This window comes from Lucilia cuprina, chromosome 4, assembly GCF_022045245.1.
Source record: "Lucilia cuprina isolate Lc7/37 chromosome 4, ASM2204524v1, whole genome shotgun sequence".
NCBI classification, from domain to species: Eukaryota; Metazoa; Arthropoda; class Insecta; order Diptera; family Calliphoridae; genus Lucilia; species Lucilia cuprina.
In genome coordinates, this window is record NC_060952.1 from 71,813,319 (window position 1) to 71,836,270 (window position 22,952).

Sequence of the window (22,952 nt, forward strand, 5' to 3'; positions counted from 1 at the left end):
TACAATCAATCAGTGCAAATTATCGGTGCTGATTAACGTTACTGTCAAAGGGCGATATTTGTCCCAATGCTTTTAAAAATACTTAATACAAAATATTCCATAAACATACATATTTTCTTTATTCATAGAATATTTTTTTGTAAATTTTAAATTTCACTGCAATAACAGCTATAACTGATATTTAAATCTAAATTTTTCAACAAAACTTCACATAAAATTGGGTTACTTTAAAGTTCTCAACAGTCTCATATACAAATCAGCATCCATCGACCCTATATTTTGCCCAATAGCTTGCAACTCTGATCGTTATTGGTATATGGCTGTTATTTTGGGGAAAATGTGGATACACCCTGTAGTTTTGGAAGCAGTCAAAGTACGTATTCCTTTGACAGATTATTGGATTATGTTTAGAGCATCAATCCCGCTTTAATATCAGAGATAATTGCAGACTTTTTGGACATTTTACAACAATAAAGCAAAATCAATCAGTTGGATTTTTTTTTTGGAACCAAAGTGATCTAAGAGGAGCAAAATTTTACATTTTACAACAATAAAGCAAAATCAATCAGTTGGATTCTTTTTAGAACCAAAGTGATCTAAGAGGAGCAATTTTTTTTTTTAAAAGTCAAAGATAATATATGACAGATTTTATTTGTATGACCTTTAACAGAAACTAACGCATGTTAAAAAAATAACAAGTTCCGAAACTTCACTCAAAACTGCAGGGAGGGTTCTGTACGAGTTATCTACTGTATGTTTGGTAAGGTAACCCCTTTAGTTGTTGTTAACTGTTTGCTGTCGGTAACAGTTACCTTATACAGTAACTTTGTGCATCCAAAGTAAGTGCACATGAATACGGATGTATGAGGATACTGATATTTGAAAATTTGGTTTTGTTAGTTGGTTTAACTCTTCGGTCAGTTGTTCAGTTGTGGCCACTCATTCGTTTACTCTATGTACTTGTTAGATCTTATAGTCAGCAACCTTTGGCTACTGCTTTGCTGTAAATGTATCTGTATTTAGAATTTTGAAGTATAGTGGTTGAAATTTTTTTGTTGTACTATACACTTACACATATACACTAGTTTGTAAGTACGTGTGTATGTGTTACCATTGGTTAGTTGATTGTTTGCTGTTTAAGTGTTAAACTTTATGTATGAGGTTTTAGTTTGCATTTCGAGAAAAGGTAGAGTTTGTATTTTTCGCTATAAAATGTATAGCAGTTTGTAGTAAAGGTACATGTAGTTTTTTTTGTTTTGTTGCATTAGAATACCTCATTATGAAAAGCTTAAAATCATTTAATTTGAAATAAGTTTAGTACAATCAATATGTTGTTACTCCCAAAAGTATGCTAAACATTTTAGTTAGGGAGCTTAAGAAATTTTTTTTCAAAATAAGTAAAATTGAAAACTAAAGTAGGAAAAACGGAATTTAAACTTAAAAATAAATTAAGAAAATAAGTAGAATTATTTTAATTCAGATTTTATTTGGTGAAGTTCATTTTGAAGGGTACCAGTGTAACAAAAAACTTATAATAAATTAATTTTTAGCACAAATATTTACTTTTATTATTTAAACAAATTTTATCTTTTTTATAATTATTTAAAATGTGATTTTTACAAACATTTCTTATCTACACATTGCAACTGTCATTTTAATTGTCATTTATAACATTTATTTAAATGGATTTGTTTACATTTATTTACATTATTATTCCCCTTCTGTTTTACTTCATAAATATAAAAATACTTTTTTTGCATTCTGAAAATACTTTAAACCACAAATGAATTGTTTTATGTGTAATTTTCAACATGTAATTTAAAAAAAAGAGTTGTTTTACAGAAAAAAAAAAACACTTTAAACAATACATATTCAATGTATATTTGTTGTAGTTTATAAAATAAATTATAAAAACGTTATTTGTGTTTAATGGTAAATGTTTTTGTTTAATTAATATTTAATTTTTCACTAATAGCCTAAAAGTATGCTATGATTTGCTAAAGTGTGATAATTTTATGAAAAATATACATAGCCTACAACTGTGTTGTGATTTTTATTGATATTGAATTAAAAATGTTGCCCAGAAATATGCTATGTTGAATAAATGGAATAAAAATAATAAACGGAACATGTTTTAAAAGAAAAGGGTGTTGTTTCAGATTTGATGAGCCTATCTCCCACTTCTTTGCTTCTTTCTCTTTATGAGTATTTCTTATTTTGTTCATATAAATATATTAAAATATTTTAATGCAATTTTTTAATGTTATTTTTCTTTCTATTTATTTTTAGGTAAGTCTTGTCGATAATAATAAAACCCAAATTTATAAAAATAAGGTACTTATAATAATTAAGAATTTCAATTTGGAAAATAAAACCTAGTAAATGTGTATCGATAACATCGCGAATATGTCCTGAAAATTAATTTGTACCCATTTTGCAGATTTAAAGAATTTTTCTAACTATTTGCTTGGATGAATAATACAAAAAATAAATTTCAAAAATGGGTTTCGCCCTAAACATTTTATGTTACTTTAAATTGTTGTTAAACAAATTTCTTCTTTTTTTCACATCATTTTGCAAAAACGAAAATATAAAAAATTCACAGCATCATCATCAACAACAAAAAAATATTTTATGCATGTTTAAATTAAAGTGGTAAAGTGTTATAATGTATATACTCGTAGAAAAAAGTATCACTACTTCTACACAGCAGCAACAATAACAAAGTAAAAAATAACAACAGAAAGAATGAGAAAAAATTAAACAAAAACAAAACAACAACGCAGTGCTTAAGGGTTTAACAAACAAAGCATTTAACACAACAACACAGTAGATACTCGTAGACAAACATACACACGAATGCATACAGAGAAACCCCACGAAATAGTAAAGGGGGAGAATAGAATAGTATGTGTGTTTATGTTTTTTTGGAGTACTACCAACACATGCAACACTTGTATACACACACTCGTGCACTTGTAATAGAACAACAATAACAAAAAGAGTAACCTTAAACAAAAATGACAGCAGTAGCAGCAGACAACAACCTTTAAACAAATCATTATTATCATAAATGCATAAATATTGGGTGGGGGTAAAGAGTAATTTCATAAATATACAAATAATAGTAAAATTTCCTAGTTATACAACTATACAATTTAGTTATATTCTTTTTTTATAGGCCCCTAAAACTATGCTAAATTTAAGCACCAACCCAATAAATTATAACGCAATACATACACTTTATCACAACGCAGCACCTTTAATTTAAGGTAGATAAATAAAAAGGGGGACAAAAGAGAACAACAGTCTCTGTCGTATGTATGTAAATGTAGTGTGCAAAAAAAAACGCTTAAAGAGTTCAAGTATTGTCAACAGTTGGGTATATAAAGAGAAGAAAAACAAGAAGAACTACACAAGTATTGCTTAAGCAGTTTATGAAAATATATGTAAATTTGTGGGTGTTAGGAAGAGAAGGAAGGTTATAAAAATACATACATGTTATGATATCAAATCAGTACAAAAACAAGAACAAAATCTCAACTCAAATACATTTTTGCATACATGCAAACCAACAAGAATATGTTAAACTTATAGTTATTAAAAAAGTTTGCTACATGATAGAAACACAACAACTACAACTGCATACTTAGCACACATACATACAAACAAAAGCTACAACTACCAAGGCAAAAGCAAAGAAACTTTGTTTTTTATTTTATAAATATTTTAGTTAAGAAATATAAACATGAACAACAACAAAATTCTTTTAAAGCTTTTAAAAAGATATTAAAATAAAACTAAAAAGGACATGAAAAAAATGAAAAGGATAAATATGCAGTTTAATATTAAGTAAAGTTTAAGTAAAAAGAAAAACTAAATAAGAAAACCTATAAACTTAAGTAAAGTGTTAGAGTAGAGATCAGCATTAACATATTAACTATGCCTAAAAATATGCTTTAATTTTTAGTTTTTTTTTTTTTTAAGAAAAAACCTGTTGACTTAATTATGTTAGAAAACATTTTACCTCTGTGTGTGTGTTTCAAGGAATTTAAACTAAATTCTTATTGCTTTCTATAGGTAAAAGTTTTCTTTTGAAAACTTGCCTACACATATAAATTTTAATTGAAATTTTGTTCTTTCCTTCTCTGCTGGTTTCAATGTAGTTGTGAAATTCTTTTCTATTTATGAATTTTCTTATAGCTTTAGGCTCATATTTCAGTTAAAGTTCTTAAAACATTTCATTAATGTTCACTTATTTTTTTTTAATTTCTATTTTTTTCTTTATTTTTTATATTTGCTTTGTATGTGTTTTATTTTCTATTAAATTTTGTTCACATAAAAGTAAAAGGTTCAAAGGTTTTTTTCCGTTTAAAAATAATGATTAGTATCGTGGGTGTCGTTTTGTTTTCATTTTTGCAATTATAATTGTTGTGGGTGTTAAGATTTTTGTTAAAAAATTTTAATTGTTAATAGAGTTTTTTATGATTGGTATTCAAAATATCCACCACCAATGTATGCCTTGTATGTATACAATATCCGAATGGAAATCTCTGATAAAATGTTCTGTAAACGCCTTTACAATATTTATTTTTTAGATATATGCAACAAAAGTGTCCATTTCATACATTCGCAAGACTACTTTTAAAGCTCAAGAATATTCCTATTTAACTTTAGTTCTCATATAAATGAATCATTAACTAGAGTTATAAAGGCATCTAAATATAAAACCAAATTTTAAAGGTAAAGCATCGAGCCATAAGAACTATATATAAAAATTAATTAAATAACTTTTACGACGAACAGCTGCAATACAAACACACACATTTTAAAATATAACGAAATTAAAAAAAAAATACTCTAATGTTTGCCCTTTTCTCTTTTTAATAGACATTTATGTATGTTTGTATGCTATAGTTCTCAATATAATGCATTTATACAAGGACACCAGTATAAATGTGTTTGTAGTCTCCCTCTCTGTTGCACTTGTAATTGTTCAACTGTGACCGCAATGAATGTAACAGGAAGTTGTGCTTAATGGAATGCATTCGGAAATCATCATCAACTCAATGTGGCAAAGAAGACAATAAATATAAATGTGAAAATATTATAGCCAGAAAAAAAACAACAAAAATTACAACAATAAAAACAGTAACTTCACTCAATTTACTAGATTTTACTAAAAAACACACACATACGCAAAAATATATTGTTTTATTTTACGCAAAAATAGTGACCAATCCAAAAAGCCGACTAAAGGTAGTGTATAGAGTCAGTCAGTCAGTTAAAATAGTGGTGTTTTTTTTACAAAATAAAACATTTGTACAAATGTTGGTTGTCAGTTAAAGCATCATCATAAAGTTAATTCAGGGATATTGCCAACATAGACACACACACACAAACAGACATAAATTCACTTACACTTGCTCAACCTTGTGCTATGATTATGCAACGCATCCGAACAAAAGTTTAACAATAAATGTTGTTGCCAACTTCCGTTACATGACCTTCGATAGGTTTGAGTGTGTGGTATGTATGTGTAGATTCTTTATAAACTGAACATGGCAGCGTCAGCAGAACAACATCATAGTTATTATGAGTTATAGACCTGACCAAGTATAGGAAGTTTATATATATTTTTTTGTTTGACTTTTTTGTATTTTGTTACAAGCAAATGCTTTCATTTTTAGTTTCTAGTTTATAAACTTGAATAAAAAGTAAAAAGAAATGGAAATAGAATCCTTTAGAATTAATGTATAAAACCTTATAACCTTTTATTCACTTACACTATTACATTTTACACAAAAAAAAAAATAAATAAAAACATATACAGCTGTACGATGTAAGAGCAACGAAACAATGTAAACGGATATATATTGTAGCAGGATAAAGAAAAAAGACAGTTCAGTGCATTTGGCTATACGAGTCTTGTTTATGTGTTGAAAGTTAACAAACTATTAGGGATATTCCTGTTCTAAATTATACACTTAGAAAGATTAAAGACGAATTATGTTGCTTGAGATCAGTTTTAACAAACTATTTTTGGATTAATTCCAAAAGGCATTTAGCAAAGTTTTTCTTTGGTGTTTTTATTTCGCTTCTGAAGAGAAGATTATCCAGCGAGATTCATTTGACTAACTTAATTGTATTCTCAAAAGCTTGTTCGGCTATTCCAACCTCAGGTTTTGTTAGTAAAATTAATCTTTCAGTCTATTCTCAGTGTTCGAATCCTCATGGACTATACATATTTGAACCAGAAGGATTTTGAGGTAGAATCCAATTAAGTTATCATAATATACTGAGCTGAACCCAATGTGATCTTATTATATATATTCTTTAAAATCTTCCGATAGATATGCTATCCCTTCCATATTCCACCTTCCGCTCTATTTCATCTTTGTAGGGATAAGGTATGAAAGTGCTATTGTTAGCGTATATTCTACTCCTTTATCTATATATTTTTAGCTAATATTCTATACATTTGACAAAATCTCCACTACGTTTGTTAACAAAAATTTACATTCGCCAGGAATACCCCTATTAACTGCTGACTTATAAACCATTCAGTGGCTTAAACATACAACTACTTATACATGGCAATATAGTTTTCTAACAGATGTTAGATAAATAAAATATGTATACATATAGATGTATAAAAAGGAAAATCTGTGGCCGACCATATGGTTGGTCGGTCTGTCTGGTTAAGTTTATGATGATAATGTGAATGTTTTTTGTTTATTCCTTAAAATACAATTCTGTTAACAATAAAAAAATCTGTTTCATTATGGTTTTAACATGACGAAAATATAAAATCAAAACAACAAGAACTCATCATCAAGTACACATGTGTAGTACGACTGCAAGCTATTTAAATTTCCGGTATAATGTTGTAAGGATATTTCTTGATTGTTGTTGTTTTCATTTTTGTTTTTATTTAGGGTTTTTAGTTTGTATTTTGCAAAAAATTTTACAAAACAATATGGCGGAAACATCATATTGAAAGAGAAATAAAAAATGTTTAGTGAAAATAAAACAAAGTATTTTTTCATGTACAAGTGGTTTTTGTTTTAGAATATTTTCAAAAATAATGATGAAAATTGCAAAAAATTTAATAATTGATTTGCAAATATGTAGTGGAATTATAGTGGTTAGGCAATGATTGATGCCTTAAAATAGACAAACAAATTCATGAAATAGTACACATATTGCTTATTAACTAAAATCGAAATGTAATGCAAATGAATGTATTCGAAAAAATATCAAGGCAAAGTGAACTACAGGTAGTATAAGTATTTTTATTTTTCTGCACTACATGTATTATAAGTAATTTTTTGACTGGACTACAGGTGGTATGAGTATTATTATTTTTCTGCACAATGTGTATTACAAGTAATTTTTGATATGAATCTTTTAAAAGAAAAATAATGAAATTTTTGAAAAACATTAACAATAATCTAAATCATTTTTACATTTCTATTAGTATCATCAAAATATTAAATCTCTTAAATAACATTTATTTACTTTCAACTCCTCCCTTCCTCCCAAGTATACTACACATATTTTGCCGTAATAACTTCATTACCTACCGGAAATTTAGTATCTTGTTTTTTCCAATTGTTTTACTTAACTAAGTTTTATTTCTAATATTTCTCAACTACAATTTCATTTAAACATTTAATAGTTGTTTTCTCTTATATTTTTTGTATTTCCGTTTTCTCTCCCTCAACAATTTATCATGAGAATTTGTATTTGTTGTATGCCGTTTTTACCTGAGTTTGTGTGACATTTTTTACAAAATTTTACAATTGTTCTTAACTGTCTGTCTGTCTGTAAGTGTGTTTGTTTGTGTATTGTTTTGTCTGTAGAGATAAATCTTTCTTGTAAAACGGATATCCGCTTAGTAGTGGTCTATGGGGTAAATGATTTGTTTGTGTTTTGTTTTATTTTTTTCTTTCTAAATATTTTTTATTGTTGGTTTATTTTTCTACTTTTTTATTATTTTATAGAGTTTAACTGAGGGCAGTAGTAAGAAGGCTATTAAGAGAATTTAAACGTTTTAGAGAAAAGGCGATTTAGTTTTTGTAATTTATTATTAAAACTTTATTTAATTTATAATTTTTATTTTAAAAGTAAAGTTTAAAACTATTTTAATAAAATAACATTTCACATTGTTTCCTTGTACTCTGTAGTTATTATGTAATCATAAATTTTATCACTCAAGCATTTCTAGTTATAACTTTAAATTAACATGCCTACTTAAAGGGGACATTATACTTTATCTTTGTCATCACCGATTTTTGTGTCAATATGGCCTTTTATCCAAATAATTGCAGATTTTTAATGATCTGTTTATCATATGTTTCATTTCGCAGTTCTTATCAATTTTTTTTTTTATTTCGAAACATAATTAACAATTTTAAGTAATAAATTGATGAAATGCATAAAAATGGAATGTCTTTATTAAAATATGTCTTTGTCGTTCTATATTAAGGCTCAGTATTATATTGCCTACTTTTAGCTGCAATTGTTAAAGGATCAAAAATGGTTTTATTGTGCAAAAGCCGATTTTATTGATTTAGTTGGCTATTCTGCAGCACAACGACAATTTCAAGCAAATTCGTTATACTATTGTCTTAAATGAATATTACATTTAATAGTTTGTTGTCTTCTTATGTATCACTTTTAACAGTTCATTTACTTGCATGACAGCAATACTTATTATAAAGCAACAACAGAGATTTGAAGAAAAGGAAATAATTTTATGACAAAATTTATAAAAAGCATGAAGACTTTTTAATATGCATGTATGATAATCTATTATTCAAAAGATTACTTGCATTTAAAATGTACTTTTTTATATATATTTTTCATGCTGTTTTATAAATATGCAGCAGCATTTTCAGCAAGCAGCAAGCAACATAAAAATGCAAAAAGAAAAAAAGTGAATAAAGCAGCAAAAAACTTTAAACGAAAGACAGCAATTGAAATGGCTGGAGAATAAATAAAGAATATGAAAAAATAAAAAAAACAGCAATGACAAAAAAGAAACGAAAGCAACATTTAAAAAGCTGCCAACAGCATAAATCACCCTACATATTTTTATATATGTATGTCTGTCTTGCAACATTCTTATTTTTTTATTATTATTTTCTTATTTATTTAAATATTACAATACAATAACGACAACGATGACTACGTACAAAGCATGAAAATGAAATAAAAATGTCTACTGATAAAAACTAATGATATGAAAAAGGATAAGAGTACTGTGAAGTAGCAAGAAGAATATAAAATCACATTCATTTAAGAAAAAACAACCTACTATTATTACCACTGTGACATCGTTCTATTTTTTGCTCGCTTTTCCTCTCATCTCTACTGTTTTATTTTTATTGTTGTCAACATATACTGGCAAAGAAACTAGGGGGAGCAAAAAAAGTACATGCTTGGAAAATTGTTACAACAATATTTAACAATAATAAATGCTATTAAGAATTTAATACCTGTGTCTGACATGTGTATTCTATCTTTTGTTTATTTTTTCATATTTTTTTTAAGTTTATAAAATAGATAATATTAAATGCTTATGAATCATAGGGGTTGTAAATTTTATATATATTCATGAGACAGATCGGCTCATCTGCAAGTTTTCAATAACGACCTTATCAGGTGATCTTTTAATTTATTTTATGTAAATCAAAATCAATGAATTATTTTAGAACTTAGGATTTGTTTAAAACTAAACCAAGTTAAATGTTTAATAGCGATGAGTCATGTTTTATCTTAATAATATTATACCAAACTGATTATATTCGGTAGATTAGTAATGTTATAGTCTGTCAGTGCGGAGATCATTGTTCGAGCAGACACTTAAGTGATTTTTCGGACCTTTTGTATCGAACATCCTTTTATTAACAAACATATATTTATTACTGAAATGGCAGAAAACAAACAGGGTCGTGGTAACCATATGAACTTATTATTTTATTAATATATATTTAGTTAAATTTATAATTGCAGTACAACCATATTAAATATTTGTAAAATACTTTATCATTAAACAGAGTTGTTTATGTCATAACATTTCCTATTTATCATAACATTATCATGATCGTCATGACCATATCATGATCATTAAAAAAAAAATTAAATAATTTTTGGAAAAAAGTCGTATGTTGTCAAACGATAAAATAACATATAATTGTTATATGTAAGATTTAATGGTTGTAAATAACATATGTTTGCATTAATCATATTAAATTTGATGAATATAAAAATGTTTACAGTAACTTTAATACTGTATTTATTTTTGATAACGTATTTATTTCTGATGACAATATGTTGTTACAATGAATTGTTTTTACTATACGGAACCATGTTTTTCTCTCCGTAAAAAAATCAATTATATCCTTGCTAAAAACTAAACCTGTTGCCATTCATTCTAACTTTTCAATTAAGTTTCCTCTAAAAAGCTTTTAAAAGCTTTATTGAAATTTCATAAATGTTGTTCAAAACCTTCCAAGCTTTCTTTTTCTCTGCTATTTCTATTTGTATTCATATTCAAACTCATTCTTTGATTATAATATTGAAAATCATACACATATTCGTCCATTATAACATTTCTAAAAACTTAAATCAAATTTCATAAAGAATAAAACAAATAAAAACGAAGCTTAAGATAAAAACATAAATATTATGCATAATAATCTATTATATTATAACCATTTACTAAAACAACAAGACAAATGATTTTCAATATAGAAAAAGAAAAACATAATCTTAAAGCTACTCCTTAACTAATACAACAAATTTATGAAACAAAAATCTCCCAGAAATCTCCTTTGGTATTGTATGCAGGCAGGAGCAGACTAAATGGAAATATTTTGGGTCATATGCAGTGGTTGGTTAATGTCAATTTGATTTGTCTATTTGGGGGAGATATATTTTTACGTTAGACTGGTCAGGAGTGTTTAAGTTAAACAAGTTATGAATTTTATATTTATCAACACAGTATACACAGAAGAAATACAAAAATATGTATAAATGTATAGTATATTTTAAGGGGAGGTTGTTGCTTGGTTGACATTGTTTAATTTGTTGTTTTGCTATTTGCCATTGCTTTTAGGTCATTTGCTAAGTATTTATTATTGCTATTATTGTTGTTGTTGTTTTTTCTTATTCTTCTTATTATTGTTGTTGTCGTAGTGATTAAGGTTTTATTTGACATAATATTTTAGATTTTTGTTGATGTCTCTTAGTCTTTTTAATAATAATAATATGTTGTCCTGTCTTTTTTTATCTATTGTTTTGTTCATATGTATGTGTGTATTTAGTTGTGAGTTTACAAGTGTATGTATGCATTCATGTATTTGTTTTATTGTCCTGTGATGTATGACATGTGATGATGATGAAAGATGACAAAATTAATAAAGTCTTGAAATATGAGCATGTTGTATTGTATAGATTTATTATTTTTTGTGTTCTTTTCTTTTTTTTTTACTTTTAGAATTATAAGTGCATTGGGTGGTGGTGAATGATAACAATTTTCTTTTGTTGTTGTGTAATAAATTGTCAAAATCTTTAATAATAAACCTAGAACTGTAGATGGGGATGTTGTTGAAATTTCAAAAGTTTACCTAAAGTAGGTTTTGTAAGGCTTTCTTTTTTAACATACATACCTTCAAAAAATTCAATATTTTGCTGTAAGGTATAGAAAAGTAGAGCACGTGTTTCGAAATCAATTCATATTATTAAAAAAATATACACATGCCTAACACTCTTAATAGACGACCACTTATGGCTTGTTAGTTCTATTGCATATTTTAAGGCTTTGAAGATAATAGTCTTTATATTAAATTTAACAATAGTTCTTTAATATTCAAAATTCTTTATAATTTTTATTTTTTACCAAACACAAAGTATTTTTAACTTCCTACTTTAAATTTCAAGTGTAAAAATTTTAAACTACTCAATTTCCTTTTTGATACTAAAAACCTAATTGTTTAATTTATTTTTTTCTGTTTTTTGTGCATCATTTTTCTAAAACAATAAAAAAAGAAATCACAATTCCTTGTGTTTTTGTCATTTTCCATTTAGTTGTCGGGGAGATAAGAACAAAACTTAACAAAAAAGTAAAACGGAATAGAAAATTATATTTAAAAACCAAAACAAACCATATAAAAGCCATTACTAAAAGCCACAGGACATTTTCCTTTAACTGAAAAACCAACATAGAAAATTATGTTTCATGACTTAAAGGACATAAAATGTCTAAAGCAGTTTCTGTACAAATATTTTTTAACAGATTGTTTTTTATTAAATTTAAAATAATATTGTTTTTAAACATCTTGGAAAAAAATCTAAATTAAGAATATATCAAGTTGTTCTTCTTAACATAGTTTATTTAGTTGGTTGTATATTTTTTTATGTAGAAAACTAAAATTCTTAAAAAAGTTAATTTTTTCCCCAAATTTTTTTATAACATTAATAAAACATAAATAGGTGTGTCATTTTCTGTTTACCTTGTTTTTTTTTTGTTCATTTTATTGCACTCTATATTATTTTCAGCTCTAACTTACATATTTGTCCATAAGTTTTATTTACTACAGATAAAACGCAGTAAGATACTAGTAGTAGTAGTAGTAGTAGAACTACAATCAAAATGCCTTAAAGTATGCAATATTTTTGTTGAATTTTATTTAAATAAAACATTTTCTTTATATTTTACTTAGTTGTTTTTCCTCTTTAACATTTATGTATATGTGTAAGTATTAGTTACTTCATGTCTGTGTGTGTTTAAATGTAGCATACATCTAGGAGTTTCATATTGCTGTTGAGAACATAAACTAATTTGCAATGTGGTTTTGGCGGTTTTCAACAAGACTTTTTCTAGTAACATTTCTGTTTGTTTTTTTTCTTATTTCTACTTATAATATATTCTCTTTAGCTTTTGGGAATATGTAGAATATTTGTTTGTCGTTTCTAGGGTTGTTTAAGTGAATAAATGTAAATTAAAATTAATTTTCTTAAACAAGTGATGAAAGTCATTTAGTATTAAATTTATGTAGTTCCGCAGAGTTATGAACACAATTCGGAAAATATTATAAAAGTTGTAATTAAGTTTTTTTAGATATTATAAATAGAAAACAATTAAATAAAATGTTCTTCTTGGATCCATTTATAGCCCCTCGTCATACACTTCCCCATCACAGGAAGTACAGTTCATGTGATGGGGTAGTGTTACACTTTTTGCCTCTCCTATTAAACATTGTTCTCTACTCTATTATGCTGAATGACACATACCTCGACGATATCTCTCCTTGCGTACAGACACTTTGACATGCAGAATAATATTAGAGTAGTCGAGGAAATGTCCCTAAAAATGGGGCTTAGAATCAACGCATCAAAAACTACGTTAATCTACGACAGAACCTTTTCTTCTTAAACATCAACCGACAGAAGTTGTAACCTAGGTTGCATGAATACGATAATCGGTGATACATCCCAGGATATAAAGGGAAGGCCAGACATGGCAAAACAAGCATTTGGCATGTTAAACCTTGTATGGGCTAGATACGTATTGGTAGACCTGTTTATACATGGAGAAGACAGCTCGTCTATGAAATTAGATCTTTAGTACATAGAGTATAGCTAATGAGAAATTATTGTAGAAACCTTCGATATCTACTTATAACGCTAATGTGTACAGTTTTTTTGTCTTAGGATTCACTTATTCAGGGGACAACTTCATTCTTCTTTTTTGTTCTTCATTTAACATGTTTCTTATATTTAAGATTTTTGTAACCAAGCTATAAAACTTTTAAATATACACATATCGAGCAATAATCCAAAAATATTCAGAAAATTCTAAAAGGTTTTGTTATACGTTTCTAGTCAATTAATAATAAACGTTTTTTTTTCTTATTTGCATTAAAAAATCTAAATCCTACTGCTTACAGCAAATAAATCTACTCGATTAAATTAATGTTATTTTTATTAACAAACAAAAGTGTAGCATATTTTTTTACAAACCTTTTTAATAAATTGTTTATTTTCTTCCAGATTATATACCATATTCTTGCTTTTTAACCTTTCTATTTCGTATCTATTATCCTTTTCAAATGTTATTATTTGTCTTGTTCTCAAAAACAAAAAAAAACAAATACATTACATATAATTTGTTGCTTTTTTTGTTAACAATTTAAAGATTTCTATTTTCGTCCTAAATGTATGTAATAGTATTAGGTTTTATCCAATCAAAATAATATTTAAGCTAAGCAAAAGGTTGTAGATGTGTGCGTGTTTTTGTGAAAAAGGATAATCCTTGTTCAATAATAAAAAATTACCCATATTTACTTTTGCATTTTTTATTTTTATTATTATTTCTAGAAACATTGTGGGACAAGACATAATGATAAAACAAATCCCTACACAACTTAATAAAATATGAGCTCAGCTGAGCTAAGTTGAGTTGAGTGCATACAGTTTGTATTTTAGAGTGTTAGAAAGAATAAAAAGGGCTTTTTTTCTATATTTTATTTTTTGTCATCTCACTTTGTTAATATTTATTTATAAATGGATGAATAAGTTTATAACTGTTATACTGACTTTTTTATTTAATACGAGCAAAGAGAGTTAGTTGATGGGGTTGACTGGTTTTGCCTTAAAATATACACTTACTTCTTCTTACTTTCTTACAGATAAAGTGTAGTTTTTTTCATTCCTTGGTTTGTTTTTATTTAAAAACCAGCAATTTTCTTAAAAAGCAACAAACTTCTGCTACACATATACAATAACCAAGTAGTATAGAAGGGGGAAAAGAAAAAAAATAAATAATTGTCAAGGGACCTTATATTATTTTCTTCGATTTTACTATAGTTAGTTCTTTATATATTTACTTTATCATTTTCTTTTTTTACGTCACTTTGATGGCAATCCATATTTGATAGAGTAGAAAGTTGGCAGATACATTTTATTTATGTATGTTCTTTATATGTGTATGTTTTGTTTATAAAAATGTAAATTTTATTTTGATGACTTGATGTCATTTTTCTAGAACCAAGTTGAAAAGTTTGTTTACATGCGGCTTAATTTGTATTGGGTCTAATAAAAAGTATTCGTTCAATTTGTTGTCTTGTTGTATGTCTTATACATTAATATTTAATGGACACGTGTCAGTTTTATTAATACATTTTTACCTTAATTTATGTGATATCGTTTTATTGTTGAGCGATTTGTTTTATGTTGCCTGTTATTAGGGATTAGAAATTTCTTTTAAAACCTAGACATTTATAGGTTTTCTTAATTTTTACAGCTATTTTATAAAGTACATACATATTAAGGATATTCATTTTATTCACATTTAGCCCAAAAGCTTTGGAAAGCTATTTTCCAATTATGTTATAAATTTAGATAATTTTTTTTGGAAATCAAATTTCGCCTTGACATGAACACCCTTTTTTACCTGTAAATACATTTATATATGTACATATTTCCTTAAAATACACACACATATATATATATATATATATATATAATATATATATATATATATATATATATATATATATATATATATATATATATATATAATATATATATATATATATATATATATAATATATATATATATATATATATATATATATATATATTATATATATATATATATATATATAATTATATATTATATATTATATATATATATATATATATATATATATATACATTTAAGCTAATTACATATTTACATTTTCATTCTAATGTTATTAGAATGACTCATAATTATATAGTCTCATTTCCTATGTTTAGCCTTCCCTTTCTCTCCCTCTCTATTTCATTGTGTGTATGTATAATTTTTATGTGCCTGTGTGCATCCATTAAAAAACAAACCATAATTATCATTTAGTCATTTCAAGGTAATTGATGCTCTTTTAATTAGGGGTTGTATTGCAAAAAAAAAATGAAAGAGAAATGTGAAAACGTAAAGAATATAAAAAACATACATAATACTAAATAGGTTTTGTTAGTAATTTTCTTTTATATTTTCTATTTAATAGATCTTTCTATTGTTTTGTCTAAAAGTTTTTTTCGTCGATTACGTCTTCTTTCCATGTAAAAATGGGTGTGTTGTGTTAAAATGATATTAATTGTTAGTTTTAACTCTATAATATAGAGAATAAATTTAAGTGTATTAAGTTACTTTTAATGATTGTTTTTTTTTTTTGAAATTTATATAATAATTAATGTTCTTTATCTTTTTTCTTCTAGGTAAGTGATGATCTGCTTGCAAATGCCTTAAATCAGAATCAAGTAAGGATTTTTTTATTTTTTCATTTATTTTTAATTTTTAATATTTTATTTATAATTAGTTTTCAATACTTGTTTTTATACCCTACACCACTATAGTGTAACATCCAAAAATATTGTTTCTATTCCGTCTGTCTATGTGTCCATGTAAATATATTGCGCACGCTACAGGTTGCAATTTTCAAAATAATTAGATGAAATTTGGCACATACTCTTCTTTTGGCCCAAAAAACGCTATTGGAAATTATTGAAATTGGTCCATTATTTCATAGAGATCTTATCACACTCGCTTACAATCATTAAATATTTCGAAACAGTGACCTCACTTATTAGTAAAATGATTTTAACTAAATGAGAATTCCAAAAAATCTTTTCAATCAATAGCATTTCTTCTATTACATTATTATTATAATTTTGTACTCTTTATAAGTTAAACAGTTTCAATTTAACCACAATATTTTTAATAGTATTTTTCCTAATAATAACATAATAAAACTATCAAAAGAAATTCAGTTTTATCCAAAATTGTCACCAATTTCTTTTAAGAACTATAGCTAAATAGAAAAAAATCTTTTGTGTAAAATTGTTGCCAATTTACATTTTAATATTTCTTTACAAACTAGTATGAGAATAACTTACTCCCTTGTGTTTACCTTGTGTTAAAACCAGCAACAGACATTGTCTGGAAACTAATACCGACAAGAACGCCTGGAACATTACAATATCAAACAATTTGGTGGTTGTACCTTATACTAGACGTATTACTAGTATTGTAGTTGTTGCTCTTTAAAGCTTTTTAAATGTATATGTCGTCTTTCTCATTTGTATGCCTTAATACTACTGCAATTGCTGTTTTGACGCACAAAATTTTGTGTAAATTTAAGGCAGGAAAAAGGACTTTTGGGTAAGATGCATAAGAAGAAAAATCAAAAACAGACAGTAGTATACATTTTAACTAAGCTCATGTAACAAGAGTTGCTTACAATACAGTAGTTTACATAGCTGTTTTGAAAAATTGTTACCTTGTAAACAGTTTTCTCATGCCAACCAAAAAAACAAAAAAAAAAAAAAAAAGAAATAATGCAACCAAAGGACCAAAGAGAATATTGTAATGACAAACATGTTGTTTCCTTTTTTCATCTTTCAACTTTATTTCGAAATTTAGTGTATGTTACTGCACTAAAATGGAACACCAAGACAATATGTGTATGTGTGTGTGCACATTTTATGTCTTATCAAGATTCTATGTATGTTCGTTGAAAAAGGTATACAAAGGATGTCATATTCCTTAATAAGTATGTAGTGTATAGGTTGCATATTTGGTTTGATAAATCACCATTATAATCATCATCATCAACAACAACATCAACCATAGTATGTAGTATGTTCTCACATAAACAGAGTGTAGTTATCATTTGTCACCAATCGTCTAGAAATGATAGTACCATGCATCCAAACTTGTTTGTAATGCTAGAGATGAAGGCAAAAGGTGAAGGATGCTTTTTGCATATGAACTATGTAGTACGTACATGGCGTTTGAAAAAAAAACTTTTGAAAATATTGTTTGAGTTTTTTTTATTTCTTTTTTTCTGCAGATTTAAGAATGATGTTAGCATAGTTATTATACTGTATCTGCAACTAAAAATTACTAACACTGATTAAACAAACAACAATATAGTGTATGTCTGAGATTTTTTGCTTTATTTTTACCCTATTTATTCCTTAATTCATGTACTTCTCTTAAGCCTACTTAAAATACGTTAAAAATTAGCTGACAAATGCTTTCTTTGTTTTTGTCGCTTTGTTTTATTAGCTAGTAAGCAGTTTGTATACGATTTAACACTTTAGGGATTTAAAAAAAAGCCAACCCTAAATGTAGACTATAAATATTAATTTTCTTGTTAGGCCTAAAAGTATGCTAAATATTTGGTTAAGTTATATTGTATTTGTAGTAGTCTAGCTGTTAAATATTTAATTTATTATTAAAATTAATTTAACATAAATATTTTTTTACATATTTAATTTATTATGTATATTTGGTATAAATATAAATGTCTTAGTGTTTATTAATTTTGGCATCCTTGTCATCATGTCAAAATACAAAATGTTCCGTAACCAATACAATTGCAGCTATTGACAGATTGAAAGGTGTAATAATAATGGTTTTAAATACATAAAGATGTATAAAGATTGTAGCTTAAAAATATTAGGGTGGTAAATTTACATTTAAACCAAAAATTTTAAAAATATGAAGATCAGTTTTCTATTGAAATAAGTTTAAAAACATTAAAGTAGTTTAAAAAAGGTCTTATCAATTTCACATTTTAATTGTAAAACCACCTTAATGATGTTTTAGAAATCAAAACAAATTTGTAAAATAACCAAATACATTTACACACTACAAATGACAATCAGCAAACTTGAGTTAACCAGGCGATAAATGTATTGGTAAATAATAATAATAAAATAGATTTGTTGTTGTAAGGATTGTATATAACCTCATATGTACAACGAACAAATATTTATATATAGAGAGAATAACAAATGTGTACAACAATCTATATGTTAAAAGAAAATAGGATTGTAACTAAAATGTCAATAACACTATAAACAATACACATGTAAATATTTGTAATATACACACAGACATTTTTGCCAACCCAATTGGAAATTGTGCAGTTAAGACAAGAAGTTATTAAATTTCATAAATTTATGAGCAAATTTTTTCAATCTGAAATAAACCTTGGAATACAGACGGCATGTTGCAGTATTGCAATTCCTAAATCTGAAATTATACCGACAGAAAACTCTAATGTAATTCTCCTTTTTTGTGATTACCCAACGGGTAAGTAGCCAAGATGTATTTTTTTGCGGATCAGATGTAACAAACATACTCCATTTAAACTAGGATCAAATTTACTATTGGATATAATATATTTAAAATAACATCCTAACTGTCATTACTGCAACTACCTAAACAAAATCCTATTTGAAAATTATTAGATTATTCACACATCTAAAACGAATGCAACTTTTTTTACTGGCAGTTGTTAGTATGTTTTCTATTATTTATACTTGCAAATCTCTTTACACTCAAACATATAAATTAATACTGGTATTGGTATGTAAATACCACCCAAGTGTGAGTGATTTGGTTTGGATGTTGTTTGTAGGTATTAAAGTTTTAGAGTAAAAATTTACATATAATAAATAATTCAATTTTTAACACATGCACACATACATATATTTATTTAGAAAAAACAAAATAATAGAATTTGAATATAATTTATCTAACAAAATAATCAATAGGAAAAACAAATTTTAATGAAAATTTATTTAACACCATGATAAGTAATGAAATTTTTACAGACTACCACAAACACACACACACCCAGATCGAAGTGAGAAATATTTATTGAGTATGGTATATTTTTAATAAGTTTTTATAATAAAAGTAATATTTTTTAAACTTTCCTTTCTTTTTGCAAACAAATCTTGTAATACGTCTTGAAATATAACTTGAGTTTGCCGTTCATTTTCAGCTGTTGTTATAAGTAAAATTGACATAAATCTAATTTAATTGACACTTGCACTCAGCGTTATGTCAAATACTTATCAAATTTCTTGAATACAAAATTAAGCATTATTTTCTATGGTTGCATAAATAATGGAGCCAGTAATAAAGGACCAATTGTATTTGCTTCATACAATATGTTAATTAATACACTGACAATAATTTCTCAACAAATTAGTAATATGTATTAGCTTAAAGCAATTATTAAGCTATTGTTAATACATATTACGCTAATAATTTAAAAATGGTTAATTTTAAATTAAAATTACTTTAATGACCGAATAAGTTAAAAAAACAAATAAGAACAATAAATAACAAAAATCCAAAAGTATTGCATACTTTGGGGCTGACTAATTTAATGCTAAGTAAAAATTAAGTTTTACTAAACGACTACAAATTAAAATATATATGTATTTCTTTCCAAGTACATATAACTAATGTCTGGTTTTTTGGTAATATACTTGCATACTTTTAGTCTTGGTTAGTTTGATTTTTATTTAATTTCATAAATTTATTTGGCATAATTAAAAAATAAATTGTGTAGATCATTATTTAACTTAATTAGCGTAAAATTTTTCTCTATCTTATGAGTTCAAAAACTCACATAGTTACATATATCCTACACACATACATACATACATACATATATATAGTCACCTAAAACTTAAACGGCCCCAACTAACCAAAAATTCAAAATCGATTTTATTGTTGATTCTTATGTATTGCATCAAAATAAATGTCTACTCCTCCTCCGGCGATTTTATTGGCAACAAAGACAAAAGGCACTATCTACAAGAACATTTAAATATTAAAAGTAAGAAGTTCAATTTATCCATCTGTATATACGACATTGTCAATTATCAAAACAACTTATAGAAATAAATTGCATTGGTAGAAACAAACTTTTAAATTTAAATAGTAAAATTTTAAAAATGTTAAATAGAGCCGTTTGCGTTTCAGGTGACGATATGAACATATCTGTATATATATTTGTTTATATATTTTCCATTCCATCATATAAGAACAACATGCAATATGAGGAATGTTCTACTTTTATATAAAACTGCAAAAACATATGCTCTGATGACAAAGAATATAACACAGCAGCAACGACATCAACAAAAACAGAACAAAAATACGACGTCATTGGAAATACTATGAGTACAATATCCTCTATGGTGTAGTTGTGAAATGTTAACAGGCAAAAGCTACAGCAACAACAACACTACAATAAAAACAAAGTAGAGAAAAAGACTATAAGAACAACACCAATAGCTTGTACAGACATACAAACAAACTCTTAACATTTCCTAATACATAAACATTTACATACCAACATATGTATAACATTTATATTTGTATTGGTATGTTCCACTCCTTATAGGATTTCAAACCAACAAATAAAAAAAAATACACATTTGAAAACAACAAAAAAATATACGGAAAATTATACGAGTATGACTGGTAAAAACTGGGTCAACAAGGTATTTATCAACCCACATCTCAACTATATGCGACGACTACTATGAACCATAGTTTCCATTTCAATACACACATTTGTGTGTGTGTTTGTGTGTGCCTCTCCTTCTGTATGTGTTTATTATTTTGTAGTTTGTGTATTTTTATTAATATACTAGTAGTACTTGGTTTGTTATCCTACTTTTTTTAATTCCAACAATGTAAGTCTTCTTTTATTTAATTTTTATTGTTGTTGTTGCTACTGCCTTTAAAAGGAAATCAAAAGAGAAATCGAGTTTTTGTTGACATTCACATTTAGTTGAAGCAATAGTTTTCCTTAAATTTAATTTTAAGATCAAAAATTGTTTGAGACAAAGAAAAAGAGAAAGTTTTATATTTTCTTTTCTAATAATCCAATTGGAAAATGTGTTAATGATGTTAATATGTATGTCTGTATTGTCGCTCCTACTGTTAGAAGTCCACTGAACATACTCAACATATTGACAGTTTTGTTAACTGACTTTCCATGATTTTATCTTTTGTATGTATTACCATGATATGGAAAATTTTTAAAATCGAACAGAAATTCTTAATAAGAAAGTTGTACTGTGCCCTACCCAGTCACAAACCTGCGCTTGCACAAATTATACGTATAATTTGTGTTCTACGGATGATATCACCCAATTTGCATTCTAGAAATTATATAAGCTCCTTTTGGTACTATATTAATACAATTCATCATCAATGGAACAACATATTCCCGCAGGGCTTTTGTTCTAATATTGCTCTTGACCACCATCTACTATTTGGGACCATTCTGTTTCCCGTATACGTTCGCACATCTCTGGTGCTTTAGTATAACCGTTAAATAAGTCCATTCATTATACATTGACTTTGATCAATTAACATAAGGTTAAGAACCGCTCGTATCTTTCATTTGTGTAGATCGAAGCATGAGCATGTATATCTCCAGTTAGTGGTTCTAAACAGGATATGCATTTTTGGGTGTCACAGTGGGCCTTTGGCAATTGAACATACGATACACTATACTTGTTTTGAAACCTCTATTTATAAAATAATTTTTAAATATTTTCCTTAATTCCCGAGGTTATAAACCTTATTTAAAAACAACATTTTAAAACTGAACAAAAACTCTGATATTAAACAAATAAATTAAAAGTTGCCTAACATTCGATAATACCAACTACAACAACAAACACATTGAACAAAACTAATAACCAACAAATCCTTTTAATGTTTTACAAATCACGTTTAGTCTCGTTGTTATTTGTAACAAATATAAATAATGTTATTAAAAATTTGTCCAGCATAGATATAAAATTATTTTATACGTATAAATAATTTATGCTAAATAACAAACACACACACACACTCCATACACTCAGACTATCCCATACATATGCTGAGTTATTTTATTATAAAGCAAGCATAAAATTAGGAGTGTGAGAGAGTGAAAGCGGGTTTATAACAAAGTTAAAACTAATGAAGGATATTGTTTGTTTATGGCTCTATGATTAGATGTGATAATACTACAAAATGAGTTCAAATTTCAAAAACAACAACGACTACAATAATAACAAAATTAACAACA

At 26.4% G+C, this 22,952-nt stretch overlaps 1 protein-coding gene across 12 annotated transcripts in view; it reads left to right on the top strand.

The window, feature by feature from the left end:
* The window catches only part of LOC111690812 (maternal protein pumilio), a 352,313-nt gene that overhangs the window by 286,292 nt on the left and 43,069 nt on the right, over nucleotides 1–22,952 (top strand). For 8 of the 12 annotated variants that reach the window (XM_046950482.1, XM_046950480.1, XM_046950483.1 and 5 more), the window contains one exon: nucleotides 16,270–16,311. The exons of the other annotated variants lie outside the window; for them this stretch is intronic. In XM_046950482.1, coding sequence (XP_046806438.1) covers nucleotides 16,270–16,311 — 42 coding nt within the window. The remainder of the gene's footprint in view (nucleotides 1–16,269; nucleotides 16,312–22,952) is intronic. 12 annotated transcript variants of the gene reach the window in all.